Genomic DNA, 16,908 nt, shown 5'->3' on the forward strand with positions numbered 1-16,908 from the left:
ATTTTTCTTCGGAAAAGCTCCAACTTGGTGGGGAGGATATTGGAGCACACTCTCCAAAGAAAAATCTGAACTTTCGGAGGGACGTTAAGCTTCCAAATCATTTTCCAGTTAAATTTGATAACTCCACTAGTCGACGACGAGTCCAACCGCCCATAATGAGTCGCCCCGGTGATTGATGAAAGAACATGATGGTAGCAAGAACGTACTGTGAACTTTCCGTGATTTGTAAATCGCCACACCGAACGATCTTCTGCAAGTACGCTGCCGATAGGGACCTCGAGAATGCGGTCTTTGTCCACGGACCAAAGATATTTATCAATACAACCTATGTCCCATGAGTGTGAGATTGGGTCCATTAGATCCGACACCTTATCCGGGAAGGGAGAGTGGATCGGTCTCTTAGTAAAGACCTTGAGTTGGCCATTATCCAAGAGCCACGGATCCGCCCAAATAGAAGTCGATAGACCATTTCCGATTCTCTTCCTCATCCCAGACCGTACAAAATCCCGAACCAACCAAATACTTCGCCACGTTGCGGAGGGTCGCCCACCAAGATCAGCCGAAAGAAACTCACCACTGGGAAAGTATTTCGCTTTCATAATTCGAGTCAACAAAAGATTAGGCTGAGTCATTAACCTCCACGCTTGTTTTGAGAGCATAGCTATATTGAGTGAGCTTTATAATTATTTATCCTAAAATACATAATAATTTTTATAAGGGGCAACTAAAACAAATCCCAAAATTTTCTCATTTTAGTACCTCCAAGTTTAAAACCATTCTTTATAGAAGTTTTTACAACTTTTTCTTAGTTTAAAACTATCAATAAAAAAAATTGTTAGCAAAGTACAAAAACGCCCTTCATCAACCAAAATACAATTTATACAAACAAAATTTTTATTCCTCGCTTCAATACCAAGGAAAAAAAGAAAAACAAATCATCTCTTCTTCTTACCAAACTCAAATCCCTTAAACCCTATCTTCTTCATCTTCTTAAATCCTCCAAAACATCTCCAAATTCAAAAAATCAAAACCTCACAAAACTTATAAAATGGAGTTATAAGACAATAATATGGTAGTATATATGGAAAGAGAACCCATTAAGTTATGTATCCATGTTTTTTTTGAGTTTCGAAGTCGATTTTGAAGTTATTTTCTTTTTAAACCCGCCGGCAATTTTCGACACATACAGGTCGATTTTTGGGTCAATTTTCGACACCAACGTGTCGAAAAATATAAAAAAAAATAATAAAAAAATTCGACACATACCTGTCGAAATTTGGAGAATTTTCGACAGTTATGTGTCGAAAAACACTATTGGTAAATTTTTTTTTTTTTTTTTTTTTTTTTACCAATAGTGTTTTTCGACACATAACTGTCGAAAATTCTCCAAATTTCGACACGTATGTGTCGAAATCTGGTTTTGTTTTTTTTTTCTAAATATATTTTTCGACACGTTGGTGTCGAAAATTGACCAAAAAATCGACTTGTATGTGTCGAAAATTGCCAGCGGGTTTAAAAAAAAAACTTCAAAATCGACTTCGAAGCTCAAAAAAGACATCGATACCTACCTTAATGTGTTCTCCTTCCATATATACTACCATATTATTGTCTTATAACTCCATTTTATAAGTTTTGTGAGGTTTTATTTTCTTTAGTTTTGAGATTTTTTAGAAGAGTTTGTTGTGAGGAAGAAGAAGGAAGAGGTTGAGGGATTTGTGAAGAAGAAGATGAGCTTGGAGAGATTTTGTGTGTTGGTATTGAAGAAAGAAAAATGAGATTTTTAATATTTGTATGAGATTTATTTTCATTAAGAGTATTTATGTCATTACTTATTTATTATTCAATTTTTATTTTTTTGATATTGATGTGAGAAAAATTTGGAATTTGTTATAGTCATTCCCTTTTTATAAATTAGATTTTTATATAGCTCGTCACTATAATATAGTACGGTCAGATTTATTATTTAATTAATTTCTTAAACTCTAATTTTGGTTTTGAATGAAACTTTAAAAAAAAAACATTATTTACGAACTATTATTTTCAAGAAATTGTTAAATGTGGGCCCAATATTGGAATGAGGAGGGCCTATCCATACGCAGCCCATTTTGGCTTATTGGGCTTTTCAGGTTTTATTTTATAATTTTAATTTTGTATTGCCTTTTCTTTTGTAAATACTAAAATTAAAATTATTATTTTCAACGTTTTTTATTTAGATAAAAAAAATAGAAAACAAAATTAATTTAAAATTAAAATGATATTTTAAGAAAAAAAATATTAATAGAGTTGGTTAAAGGATGATTATTGTTCAACCGGCTTTTGATACTTACCAATTATAAATAGGTTGATTGAAATTTTTAACCCGATCCAATGAGTTGGTTAAAAATTTATTATTCGCCTGAAAATACAGTGGATAATTCTGTAAAAACCAACCAAATCCGAGCCCAACATCCACCATACCTTCATTAAAAATACTGTAATAAATTTACAAATAATTGTACAGATATGTAAGTTGCCATATTTATAATAAAATTCATTTATTTTTTGAGAGGAGTATATTATAAATAGGGTAAATTACACCCACACCCCTGAGGTATACTTAAATAACTGTAAGGTCCCTGTGGTATCGATAATTACACTCACCCCCTGAAAGGTAGTTAAAAACTCTAACGGGATAATGCATTGGATACATTATTTCGATAGGGTTCTAATGGACTATTACTTTTAGCTAGTTGTGAAAATAACATAGAGTTATGGGGAGTTATGTTGTGACATGGCTCCCCCAATATTTTTTAAATCACCCATAACTCTTTGTTGTCTTCACTATTTCCTGAAACCAATAGTCCGTTAGAACTCTATCTTAATAACGTATCAAATGCATTATACCATTGGAGTTTATAACTACATCTCAAGGGGAGAGTGTAATTATCGATACCACAGGGACCTTAAAGTTATTTAAGTATACCTCAGGGGTGTGGGTGTAATTTACCCTTATAAATAAAATAATTATTACACGTCTAGAGAGAGAAGTTAGAGAGAGAGAGAGAGAGAGTGGAGAGCAGTGAAATCCCCTTCTATGTCAGAAACCACTGTGCTGTGACCGATAGATCAAACTCTACTATAGTACAGTGAAGAAGCTTCTTTGCTCGGAAAATTCTCACAGCTGCAAATGAATCCAAGCAAAATTGAGGACGATCTGTTCCACCACCTTGGCCCGCCGCCGGACCACCACGAGCAGTTCATGGACCCTCGCCTAATTCAGCCGCACACCTCCATCGACGACGACGAAGACGACGTCGACTTCTCCCTCACCGAAATCGACATCTTCCGCGACGACGAAGACGATGACGTCAGCCACACATCTTCCGATGCGGAAATCCCCCTCCCACCTCCAGACGGCGACGTTTCGTTTCAGAACCCTAATTCGCAGAATCGCCATCCTCCTCCTCCGTCAATCGAACGCAACAAGAGGCCAATTCATCACCCTCCGTTGTGCATTAGCCCCGAACCCTATATTTCGTCCCAATTCTACACCTTCAACAAGGATTCGCACGCTCTGATGACCCGGTGCTTGATCGAGTGCCGATTGGCGACGCCGGAGGAGATCCGGGCGGCGACCTCGCCTCCGGTGCTCGCGAGTTGGCGCTCGGTTTGGAAGGATCGGAACGAAGATACTGCGTATTTGACGGCGTGGAAGCGCATCCAGGAAAAGCTAACCATCCACTCGTCGGAATCCGCTGCCAGCACTGCCGGTAATAACAGCCATTTCATTTGTTTCAAGAATAATTCTACTCAATACGTTTCGCATGTTGATCAGTGGCAGGACATAGTGATGTCACTGCACTGTGATGGGGATTTTAAACACTTGGGGTTGAAAGAAACCATTGAGAGAATTAAGCAGGTGTGGACTGTGGGAGCAAAATTTTATGGCATACCTGAGAGTTATATCAAGACATGTGTGGCTGCTTGCCCGGTTTGCTCAGACGAGTCTTCAGGTTGTGCTCCGAGATCTAAGAGACGCAGGTTTGAATACACGGAGTCTTTTGATGTGCCCGCCAAGGAAGTACCAGTAAAGTTGCAACAGCTGGCTGCGACCCATAAGGTCGTGTTGTGTATACGACAGAAGTATATTAGGTACAAACCATTTATGGCGGAGGTTAAGGATTACGCGTGTCACAGGGCAGGTGAGCCAGCTTCCTCGAAAAAATCAAGAATTCAGAAGAGGGAGCCGTATACGTCAAAGCGGTGTGGGTGTGGGTTTCGTATAAGGGCGATAGTTCCAATATCAAATTATAATGAGAAAGATAAGACATTTGTCTACGAGGAAGAGGGGACAGCTGTGTTTAAGCTCTATGCGGTGCATTCAGGACATGAACCAGGGCCGTTGGATGGGAATGCAAGGATTATGCATCGAGTGGTTGGACATAAAGGGGGCTTTCTGATGGATCACGAGACTGTTTACGAGATGGCTGATGATGGGGAAAATGAGGGTTTCGGGTTCTTTGGGAAGGATCCAGGAGATCTGAGGAATTCAATTTTGCAACAAGTGCAAGAATTGAAGAATGAGTTGGGCATGCTCGAGGGTAGAATTGGGAAAGTTCCACCCCCGTTCTTGGGTTATGTGTCGCGCGATCTCTTTGAAATCGTGAATAAGCTCAAGAATGTTGCGGACGATGGATCAAAATCTGTTGGGCTGTTGTCAGAGAAGCAGCACATGGATGATGTTTTGGTGGTGGAGCACGATTTGCCGGATTGGGTTGACGATAACCACACAAGGATCTATGGGGATGGCAAAGATATAGATGTTATAGAAGATGATGAGGACAGCTTTGGGAGAACTCTTGGGGAGGTTGTTTCTTGGGAACAGATGAGGACTGAGTGCACAAATGAAAAGGATATAATCGGTGAGACTTGTAAAGAGGAGAAGTGGCTGAAGTGTGGTGAGTTTGATCAGAAGGTAATCCTTGGCTGCAGTAACCCTATGCTGACCAAGCCGTTAGGGCATGACGAGGCAATAGATTCAGATGTAGGTCTTTCTGGTTTGCAGGTGGATGGCTTCTATCAGGAAAATCCCAAATGGTTCGACTCTCCTTGTGCGCTGGATCCTGGAGCTGATTGTGGTGATGGTGGTTTCAGACATGGGGAGATCTAGTAGAGACCAGTTATCTCGGTGAACCCACTCAAACTTAATCTGAGTTTATTTTGGTGTCTTTAATCTTAATTTACTGTTGGAAGTCGGTTGTATGTTTGTGTCTGGGAGGCTATTATAATTAAAGTCCCTTATGTGTCTTAGTTGTGTGTAATTTCTGTAGTATAGCCATAATGGCATCTCTGCATATACTTTAAATGTCGCTCTGTTGACTTTGTTTGGTTTTGAATTTGAACTTTGAGTTGCTAATATGTTATGTTTGCTTCCCTTGCGACTGACCCCTTCAGCTTTATTTGGTATTTGTGCGTTTCCCATAGATGTATTTCTAATTTTCTATTGTTCAGATGCATCTTATATGTTATTGCTTAATGCCTCATTAGGTATTGTGACAACTTGCATTCTTCTTTTAGAGAAAATCTCACTATATGATTGTTAAGTAGTTTCTGTTTGCCAGTTCTTTCTTGATTGTTCCATTTTTACCGCCATTGGAGATACTGACAAGTAACAATATGTCGACTTTGATATCTTGAATGTCAGGTTCCAATTCTAACATTTCTGATTGTCTAGATGTTGGCATGTCATGGGTTCACTATATTGATGATATTTTCAATCTCCTGTCCCCTGCTTTAATGTTATTTAAGATTTGACTTTGATTTCAGTTAATATAATTGGTCTTTGTGGTCTTACGCCAGTCGTCTTGTTTTTTGCATGCTAATTATTTGTGCCCTTAATTTGGTTGAGGAACCTGTATGTTATTCTTTGCATACATGGTAATGAGCTGATTTAAGATTTTAACACATACTACAATGGGAATGGGCTGATTTATGGTTATTTTATCCGATAAAAAGATTTACCCTCTGTTATAACTGTGTTATTCTGTGAGCAGATTACATAATATTCTGTTGAAGTTATTATTTGAATTTGTTTCTCTTCTCTCTACTTATACTATAAAAGCTATTTCCATTTTTAAAAAGTAAAAACTCTTATTTTGCTGTGTTAAACATGGTAGAGCATCTCCAACAAGGAGAGCTGTATTCTTTATTTAAATGAAAGTTATAGTTACTCTACATTGTCTTTGCTACCCACTTTAGCTACTGAACCCGATATGCGATAAAACTTTTGAAACTCTAGTTAGTATTTGCCTAAACTATTTGAAGTTCGAGATTACTTTCTAATTTGTATTTTGAAGTTGTATCATTGAGACCTTTTGGCATAATTTGTTTTTTAATCATAAAATAATAAACATAATTAAAATACTATAAGAACATACATTAGGGAGATTGTAGTTGGGTACTTTTGGAAGAGAAAGAGAAGCTGAAATTTTAGCTCATCCTTCAAAGTTAAAAGGTTCTTATTCAAGGTTGAGGCATCCTTCAAATTTTTAGCGTTCGTTGTTGGAGCATCATTTTTTTAGATGGTTGACAAAAATCTTGAAATTTAGCTAACAAAAAGGTATATATATTTATTTTAATTGTTGGAGATGCTCTTAGACACCATTATTTGGGTTCCCAATGGTGTGATCCATGTCCGAAGCTGAGGTTGTGTAAGTTAGTTTGCAATTTAGGACTAATGCTTTAGACAGTTATGAGTAACCTAATTTTATGTCAAAGTTGGTTTATTAACTTTTATTGAGAAAGAGCATTTCTTCTTACTTTATAGAACATTGATTAAGGAAATCTTTCTCTTATTGATGATTAACTCGAAGGTAATAAACAAATAGCAGTAACCTACGGATGGGGTATTTATCGATGCTTAATCATGGGAACTAATTAATTCCGATGCTTATTTTGCAAAGCTGTTAATTTGATATAAATGCAAGAATTGATTCTGAGTGTTCCCTACCATTTTTTTCCTGGGATTCTGAGCCATTGTTTTGTTAATCTAGGCAACCATATTCATACATTAAAATCATTTCGCAAAGATTACAACTATTACCATTTTTAGGCGTGGGGGGATCTTCTATTGAGCACGATTGCATTTTGATTTATTTCAGTGGCTATGTTTTAGCATTATAAATTAAGATTGTTCTGATCTTATTGGTGATTCACTTTTAAATTTGATTTACTAATACTCCAAAATATGCTTGACATCTTATGTTTGCATTTTAACTGAGTAGCAACGATAATATTCTTTGACCTCTTACTTTAGATTTTTTTGCTTTTTAAGGAACAACTCAACCTACCTTTCATTCAAGATGTTTTCGGTTTCTAATACTTCAATTCACAAGTAGTTTTGCATAAGATGTCATCCGATTTGAAAAACTAATTCTGTTCGGGATAATGAATTTATTTTGAAAGACAGAAGTAAAAACTATGCTGAAGAGGTATTCCCCCTAGTAATGTGATTTAGAGTTTAAACCTTATCTATATGTAATAAATGTGTGACAACATTTGATGAGTTGGCTTTTAGCAATGTGCTTTGTGTTCTCGCTCATTAAAATGTGTCTTCTATGTTTTTACACTATCAGCCATAATTTGCTCTCAATTTTAGTTCCAGCTGTAAAAAGGCTAATAAACGTACGAGTTTCGAGTGTCTAGGCATAAATCAGCTTCTGGATTGAATATAAAGTATAGACATCACGTGGCATAGTGGATTATAATGCAGTGACAGGTGGAATTGATACCATTAAATGATATTGGTGACTTACCGCTAACAAATTGGCAATTGTAGATGCTATATGTGGAAATCTGGTTTTATCATCCCTTATATAATAATTACTGGCTGTTTACAATCTTTAGATTTGCATACGAGTCCACCTGTCACGCTGTATCTGCTTTTGTTTGTATATGGCTCTCATACCATATTCTTGACGTGTGTCTCCTTGCATTCACTGTATGCTGACGAAAACAAGAGCAATGTGTCATTTATGTATCACATACGACGTAAATGACTCGAAATAATGGTATATTTTTTACAATGGTAGTTGCATCTTACATGTGTCAAAATAACTCTGTATTCTGGTGAAGTATCCGAATTTCTTAGAAATCAATTCTGCATTATCGTTGCTCATTTAATACTTCACATTCAGTTATGTGAACTTCTAGATATGATTTGCTTTTTAATCTATTGTTAAGATCGAGTGAGATGGAGATGCTACTTAATTAGATATCATTCTCTTTTCAATGTGCTATGTTTTTTTCTTTACGATTTGAATAATGTGTTCCTCAATCTTTCGTTGTGGCTCATTTTAAATGAAGCACTTGGTTCTAAGAAGTTATATTCGGACTTGATTTTTTTAATAAATATTTGTGGATTTTGAAATGATTGATGTAGCTCAAAATCTGAATCTCTTTGAAGTTGTGTAGTTGTCCATACTACTCGTTTGATAGCCTATTTTTTTTCTTTTTTTCTTTTGCAGACTAGCGGCTTGTGTTAATCCAATTTGAGAGCATGCTTCATGTTGTGGCTTCAGGTGTCGAGGCAGGTTGCTCGATGTAATCTGAGAATTTGAGAAACTAGCACCTTCTTGATGAAATCCATTTGAAATGATGCTGCAAGCTTTGTTTATGAGCTCCCCCCCCTGGAAAATCGAGTTGCCTGTGGAACTTAAGAGATCACAGCTTTTTGGTCTTTCGTGATTGCTCAAATCTTGACGAGTGTGTACAAATGGTCTCTCTCTCTCTCTCACACACACACACACATACACACACTCTCACACTCTCTCTCTCACACACACACACACTCTCTCTCTCTCTATCTCACACACACACACACACTCTCACACTCTCTCTCTCTCACACAGACACACACACACACACAACACTCTCTCTCTCTCTCTCTCTCTCTCTCTCTCTCTCTCTCTCTCTCTCTCTCTCTCACACACACACACACTCTCTTTCTCTCTCTGTCTCTCTCTCTCACAGACACACTCTCTCTCTCTCTCTCTCTCTCTCTCTCTCTCTCTCTCTCTCTCTCTCTCTCACACACACACACACACACACACGCACACACATATATACAACATATCGCTCATTCACTCATCTACTTATGCAGGATTGGACCACTGCTTTCCATGGGTAAACGAACAACACGAAAATATTCTTTGATGATGAGTGACTTGATCTGATTATGGTGAAGATCACGTTACTTGAAGGTTTTTGCCGTTGGTTATGAGGGTTTCGTCTATCTATAAATGTTAGCAGGTAAAGTTTCATGTGCTCGGACACTTTAGCTTTTTTGTATCCGCAATGGGCTGATGTCATCAGCTGACATCATCATTGCTGTTTCTTTGCAGTAAACTTGGAAGTCTATGCTTCCATGGAGAAATCAAAATCTCAATGCCAGACAGAGCCCAGTTGATGTGCCCAAAGTTCTGGATATCACTGGAATGCGCGGAGAAATTTCATGTGCGTTTTTTACGTGGAGAAATTTGAATTTTGAATCTTTCCCTCGGTGGTTCATTTAAGAAACAATTGCATGGCTATATACATTTAACACTGCTGAATATTTCTGATTTAGTTTCGTCTAGTGTTCTTATGAGAGATCTTTGTGGACGGGGTTTTTGCGTTGCAACGCACTTGAGCGTTGATAAAGCTTAGGGCCCAATTCGGTATGAAAGTTCACTCTCTTATTTTTTCAAAGATGGGTCTGAAATCCAATCAAGTGGAGAGAATCCACGAATGTAATTCTGTTTGGATGATCTAGCGGTTGACAAGTGACGATGTATGATCGAACGGTTGGTAAGTAGTGGTGATCAATACAGAACAGAATTGATAAGATGATATAATTTTATTTTATTTTCTTTCAGAAATTAACTTTATATCTGGCCATTACAATAGACATGCACGAAAGAGTTCGAATTGTCTTGAATTTTTTCGGGTTTTTTGCACTTTGCACCCTTAAATTACACCCTTAAATTGCAAAATTGGCAGATTGCACCCTGTAAACATAAATTGTTTGGCACTTTGCACTCCAAGTCACTTTTGGCTTAGAAAAATTACCTGCAACTTGTTGAAACCCCGAAAGGTGGGTAAATTCGCGATTCTTTAATTATCTATCCTTTTTCCCTAGTTCTTAATCACCATTCCACCATTTTTATCTTTCATCCCTTCAATAAAAAAATCCTAAAATCTTTTTAACCCTTTCTTTCAATGGTAAAATTGGTATAAACACTAAACAATAATAGTAAATTACTTTTTTTTTCTTTTGAGTATGAAAAATAATGTAACTGAAAACTTTAGGCCGAGCCCTCAAATTTTAATAGTCAAATTCAAAATAAGGCTACGGAGAAGTTTATTTGGTGGTAGAAAGGTGGTGCCTATTAGTTTCATGATGGGAAGATTTTTGTGCTCTCATCGAATAGTTTGGATCTGCAAAATTATTAAAAAAAATAGTGTTGCCATGGAATAAAACTTGATTTTCTGAAGGTGTGTTATCGGACTCTTGTCTATATATTCCGACCATTCTTGAGTTTTAGTTCAAAATTTACATATTATGGCAAATAGAAACGGCTAAGAAGAATTTATGATTTTTTTTATTAATAGGACGAAAATAAAAATGGTGGAACGATGATTAAGAATTGGTGGAAGATGATATATAATTAGAGAATTGTGAATTTGCCCATCTTTCAGGTTTTCAACAAGTTGCAGATAATTTTTCTAAGCCAAAAGTGATTTAGGGCGCACAGTGCCAAACAATTTACATTTAAAGGGTGCAATCTGCCAATTTTGCAATTTAAAGGTGCAAAGTACCAAAAGGGGGTAATTCAAGTAGGGGTGGGTTCGGTACGGTTGCCAAACATTTGGCTCAATACCGTGTACGTACATTGCGGTATTGAAAAATTTCATACCGTTACCATACCAAAAAGTTCGGTATACCAATGTTCAGCATACCGTTATTTTCGGTACGGTACAATCGGTACGTGGTACTCTACCGTACTTGGTGATGCACAAAAATTAAAGAACAAATGAGTTAAAAATATACATATATATCCCAATTGAAAATAGTTCTAGTTACTCTTGTATGAGTTCTATTTTATTTTCTAAGAAGGTCCAGTGTATAATCGGAATAATTAACATAATTTGCTTCATCGAAACAAGAACATATATCATAATAATGTAAATGTTGTTAACAACTAGGTATTTGTTAGGAACTTGATTGTACTTAATAATTATTACATATAATAAATACTTTACCAATGCTATACATACATGTAGGTAAAAAAATAAAATATTCATACATCATATATAATAAAATTAGTTGGCTATAGGGAACATAAAAGACAATTTAGTAGAACATATATGTTCAATTGCAAAATTCAACTTAGTAGAAAAAAAAATAAAAAAAAAATAAAACAATACACTACCGCTAACTTAAGGGAAAAATAATTGTTGCCATTTATAAGATTCTAAGTAAACAAAATAGAATTACAAAAAATAATATCGGAAAAAACATATTAATCGGATTAAAATGTAAATTGCGGTACGGTACGGTATTACCGTGGTATTAGAAATACAATACCAATACCGTACCATATTGTAATGGTACGGTACTAATACCGTACCGTAGACAATGGTAACCGTTCTTTCGGTAATTTTTCGGTAATCCTTGATTGGTATACCATTGTATATGGTAATCGGTATTTTTTTTCCAGCCCTAAATTCAAGGGTGCAAAGTGCAAAAAACCCAAATTTTTCTCATAATGGAAGAAAGAATTATATACCATTGAAGCTAAAATAACCTCCTTGTTTGTATAACTAAGAGCACCACCTGAGGTAATACCTATTTGCAAAAACAACCTCCTTGTTTGTGTAATTATGAGCACCACTCTAAAACTAACGGGCTGCAAAAAAACCCTTTTAGAATGTTGTAATTGATCCATGTGTTCAAATAATTAAATGGAAGAGAAAAACAGGGCCATAAATTCATATTTTTTTTTCTCTTACACTTGGCCCCTCATGCAATGTAAAACCTTGCACAAAATCCCTTATGACACAAAAACGACTAGTTAACATTAAAAAAAAAAAAAGATTTATAAAATTATAAAATGGATATTCCATCGAATCTACCTGATTCCGTTATTAGTAACTATGTGAGAGTAAATTTGTTAGATGAAGAATACCTCAGAAGAGTGCTCGTAATCACGCAAACATTGAAGATTTTTTTTTTCGTAATCAAGTCTTACATAGGGAAGGGGCCGAAGGGCAGCCCTTGTTGTTTGTCCTAAATTAAAACAAAGAAAATCTAATTCGAAAATTCAAAACCAAGTGTGTGGACCCCACAATACGCTTCCTTTACGTTATATTTATATTATTTGATTTAAAATATAAAAGGAAAAAAAAGGCAAAAGAGAGAAATTCCATTCAATTTCATATCATCATTTCATTTCCCTCTCATTATAGTTTGATTCAAAAAAAGCAAGCGTTACAAATTTCCCTTACATTTTCTAGGGTTTTTCGATTCACAGTTTACTTACGCTATCGTCTCCCCCCAAAAAAACCCTCTGCTAATTCTCCAACAAGTTCGGAAGATAGTACGGAATCACCACTTTGATCAGGCGCGCTTCAATTTCAGGCATGCTCTTATTCTCTGTTTTTTTTTTTTTTTTTTTGTTTGTCGAAATCAATTTATTTGTCACCAAGCAAGTTATAATTTTTAGAAAAATTGAATTTTTTATGTTGTGAATTGTGAATTGTTTGAAATAGATGAATTTTCTGTTGGCTTTGTGACGAGATCAAATAGTTTGTGTACTTTTGTCTCGAGTTCTCTATATGTAAATGTTTTTTTTCTCAGTAGTGGATACTGTTATTTTTTTTTTGGATAATCTGATGTTTATATTTTGGGTCGATCTCGGTGCAGCAGGCTTGGCTTTACATGTATAGTAGCCACCGTATTGATCGACACTTGCAAATGGCGACCAATTGTGGTTCTCTTTTATCCGAGCTACAGGTGAGAATAGATGATCTTTGGTAACAGATTTTCTCATGTGCATGTGCTTTAAAAAAAATAAAAAAATAAAAATTGACCTTATACATATTATAATTTTTTTCTTTTCTATTTGCTAATGGTGGCTGAAATCAGAAAATATGGGATGAGGTTGGAGAAGTCGATAATGAAAGGGATAAGATGCTTTCTGAACTCGAACAAGAGTGTTTGGATGCATATAGAAGGAAAGTTGATCATGCAAACCGCTTTCGAGCTCAGTTGAGACAAGCAGTTGCAGATGCTGAAGCACAGATGGCAGACATTTGCTCTGCTTTGGGAGATCGACCGGCTCATATAATGAAGGTAAAAATAGGTGCAAGAAACGACCCAAAAAAAAAAATTGATATATTTACTATATATAGACTTTATAATATTTGTAAGTATTATTTGCTATCTGAAGCAGGGTTCTGGGAGCTTGAAGAAAGAGCTTCAAGCGATTATGCCTCAATTAGAAGATATGAAAAAAAAAAAACCCGAGAGGAAGGGTCAATTTGCAGAGGTTCTGAGACAAATAAATAGTATCTCTAACGAGCTTTCAGGATCCAAGGACGAGAACCTTAGCCCAATGGTTATTGATGAGAATGATTTGTCAATGAAAAGATTAGATGATTTACGAAAGCAGTTGCTTATTTTGCAAAAAGAGAAGGTGCCTTTTCTCGTATTCCATTTGTTCGTCTAATTGTTGTCACTTAGATTTACTCTTGATGTTAAATTGTTGAGACTATTTTGTTTATGGCAGTATGCCTATATTGTATGATTGCATTTAGTAGGTTGATTTTGAATATATATATATAAATTAACTGTAACATATATATATGCAGGGTGAGCGCCTGAAGTATGTGCATGATCAATTGAATGTTCTTAACGGTCTTTGTGTGGTGCTCGGTATGGATTTCAAATTAACAGTTTGCGGTGTTCATCCAAGTTTGGATGACTCTCGTGGCACGAGAAGTATAAGTAAAAATACAATAGAGAGATTATCCGGTACAATATGCAAGCTTAAGGATGTTAAGTTGCAGCGCATGCAAAACGTACACATGTTCTTTTTCTTTTCTTTTTTTCAAAAAAAAAATAAATTATCCTTTTCCCTAACTTTTGCATTTTCAGCTTCAAGATCTTGCAATGGCAATGGCGGAGCTTTGGAATCTGATGGACACACCAGTTGAGGAGCAACAGATGTTTCAAAATGTAACACGAACACTTGCTCTTGAAGAAAATGAAATAACAGAAGCCAATAGTCTATCTTTGGAGTTCATCAATAATGTAATTTCTGAATATTCCCTTAAGAAAAATAGTATTAAGTTTATTCCTCATTCCTTGTCTTTAATCCCTTTTTATGCAAATTCCATACTTTGCGTGTAATATGTATACGATGTTTCGTGTTCTCAGGCTGAGGCAGAAGTTATGAGGCTTCAAGAAATGAAAACGAGAAAAATTAAGGAAGTTCTTTTGAAAAAGAAATTGATTTTAGAGGAAATTTGTCGAGGAGCACACATGGTCGTTGGAGGAAATCTTGGAATGGATCTTTCTGTCGAATCTATTGAGTCAGGTACAGAGCTTTTTTGAAGAGAAAAAACAAATGAAAAAAATATGGATTTTAAAAAAAAAACTCTAGGAAATAACGAACAGTCGGAAATAACCTGCAAATTCCACCACTCCTTCCTTAATGTCATTACGATCTTGTAGGGGCAACAAGTCCATCTGATCTTCTAGAACAGTTAGAAGTTCAGATATCCAAGGTTCAAGACGAAGCTTTTAGCAGAAAAGAGATTCTTGAAAAGGTTCAAAAATGGTTGGCTGCTTGTGAAGAGGAATGTTGGCTGGAGGAGTACAATAGGGTTGGTCAAATACTATTAATTTAATTTAAATTAACTTATTTTACCTTCACATGTAAGCGTATTTCTAATGCAGGACGACAATCGTTATAATGCTGGGAGAGGCACGCATCTTATGTTAAAGCGTGCTGAGAAAGCTCGTCTGCTTGTCAACAAAATTCCAGGTATATGGCTTTTTTTTTTTTTCGGTTCTTAAGTGGGACTATCGAGTTACAACTATTGTGTAATAATCTGATCTGGGTATATTTGTATAGCAATGGTGGACACACTGAGATCAAAAGCAAAAGCTTGGGAGAAAGAAAGAAAAATCGAGTTCCTTTACGATGGTGTAAGCACTTCTCGTGGACACAATATATAACTCGTACTGTCAAATTGAACTTCAGTTTGGTTTTATCTTTTTTTTTTTTTTTTTTTTTTTGTTTATTTCGTATATAGGTTGGTCTTAGATCCATGGTCGATCAGTACTGCGAGTTGAAGCATTTGAAAGAACAAGAGCGCCAAAAGCAGAGGGTATGCAGAATTTTGTTTTGTTTTTTACATTTACTTTTGAATATGTGTGGGCTTACTGAAAAGTAAATATTAATAAATATTTAAATATAATTCTTGATCATAATTCATAACTATCACATTAGAATCAGAAGAAGCTCCAGGGGCATTTAATGACAGAACAAGAAGCCATATACGGGTCGAAACCGAGTCCAACGAAGAGTGGAAGCAAGAACTATAGACCTTCAACTGGCGGCGGCGGTGGTGGTGGTGCTGCTAATAAGAGGTTTTCATTAGGAGGGGCTGCTCTTCAAAACACGCTTATGAAGAATAATAATCCTCTAAAGCGGCAAACTTCTAATATTCATCACCAGAGTGGCTTCTTGGCTCATTCTTCGGGTAAATCAAATTCCGAAACTTTTTTTAAATTCAGTTTCAGTCATATGGGTGGAAATTGCAATGGAATTTTCAAATTTTGTTCCGTCCTTCGTTTTTGGAGCAATTTTTTTCGTAGTAAATTACATTTTAAATCGATACTATTCTACTATTATGTATTTTATATTACGGGTTGGAATCAATTTTTTTTTTAATTTCGCCAATTTTATCCGAAGATTTCTGAGTCTACATTCCAATTTTTGAAAAATATCGATTTTTTTACTTCCTAAAATATCGATTTTTTCTTTCTTCAAAAAATGCTAATTCCGATCGGATCTATACGATTAACACCCCTAGTTGTTTTGCATAATGGTGGATTATCTAATGTCACGATTATGTTTTGATTTAATCTTTGTCTTAACACAGGCAAGAAGAACACATCAGTTGGCCCTATGAAACACCACTCCACAAATGCATCAAGCAGCACGCGTAGCAACGGGCCGTCGGCTCTGCGTAAGGCTCTCTCTCCCATATCATCACTATGCTCGAATATAATTTCCTGCAACTTCGAGGACCAGAATGCAAATATCAATGAGTTCAAGGACCCACACACTGCGTGTAAAACACCGACGAAGATGCCGGTTCCAACTCCGGCCACTCCTCCAACGGTGTCTAACGCAATGCAAACCGCTACGACCCTTTTCACACCGGGGGTGGTGCGCGGTAACGAAGAAGTAGTGGATTATTCTTATGAGGAGAGAAGAGCTGGTTTTGACATTATGCCTAAATCATTTTCTAAGCCTTTGTTTTGAGTCAGTGACGGTTATTTTTATGCTACACTCAGTGAAGACTATATCGGGTGATCTTTTATCGTTTATCTACAGACCAATGTGGGTGTGTGTATCACTCGGTGTAGCATATAATAGACAAATTAGTGACTTTGTAAAATCATTAAGGAATTTTAATGAGGGATTTTTCACTTTTAATTTTTAAACCCTATTCTTTGTCAGAATTTGCTGTCAACCCCCTACGTTGAATGTCTGTCAGGTGCCACGTGTAATCTGCATAAATCTCTTTCAAGATTCTAATTCATCCTTAAAACAAATATAAAACCTATACCACACCAAAAACCATCAGTGGCAT

General features: G+C 36.0%; 2 protein-coding genes across 7 annotated transcripts; both read left to right on the forward strand.

Moving 5' to 3' along the window:
- The first annotated feature begins 2,984 nt into the window (after positions 1-2,984).
- LOC105965589 (uncharacterized) lies at positions 2,985-9,896 on the forward strand. Of its 6 annotated transcripts, none has more exons than XR_016029936.1 (5): positions 3,010-4,954; positions 5,045-5,167; positions 8,505-8,755; positions 9,140-9,288; positions 9,381-9,896. XR_016029936.1 is itself a non-coding variant. In XM_088814578.1 (2 exons), the coding sequence occupies exons 1-2, from the start codon at positions 3,167-3,169 to the stop codon at positions 5,147-5,149; spliced, it is 1,893 nt and encodes a 630-aa protein (XP_088670704.1). In that variant the 5' UTR covers positions 3,010-3,166; the 3' UTR covers positions 5,150-5,395. The 6 variants fall into 6 exon arrangements, 1 of the variants encoding a protein (XP_088670704.1); XR_016029937.1 differs by having other exon boundaries at positions 8,536-8,742; XR_016029935.1 differs by having other exon boundaries at positions 2,985-5,167; positions 8,536-8,742.
- Positions 9,897-12,369: 2,473 nt separating this feature from the next.
- Positions 12,370-16,759, forward strand: LOC105965595 (65-kDa microtubule-associated protein 3). The gene is made up of 13 exons (XM_012990162.2): positions 12,370-12,658; positions 12,944-13,033; positions 13,166-13,372; positions 13,473-13,715; positions 13,891-14,100; positions 14,177-14,332; positions 14,459-14,618; positions 14,756-14,907; positions 14,981-15,068; positions 15,159-15,232; positions 15,340-15,414; positions 15,537-15,789; positions 16,192-16,759. Exons 2-13 carry the CDS (start codon positions 12,959-12,961, stop codon positions 16,575-16,577), a joined length of 2,079 nt encoding a protein of 692 aa, XP_012845616.2. The 5' UTR covers positions 12,370-12,658; positions 12,944-12,958; the 3' UTR covers positions 16,578-16,759.
- The last annotated feature ends 149 nt before the right edge of the window (positions 16,760-16,908 follow it).

Source organism: Erythranthe guttata, chromosome 14 (assembly GCF_056151865.1).
Source record: "Erythranthe guttata isolate IM_541 chromosome 14, IM_541, whole genome shotgun sequence".
Taxonomy (NCBI): domain Eukaryota; kingdom Viridiplantae; phylum Streptophyta; class Magnoliopsida; order Lamiales; family Phrymaceae; genus Erythranthe; species Erythranthe guttata.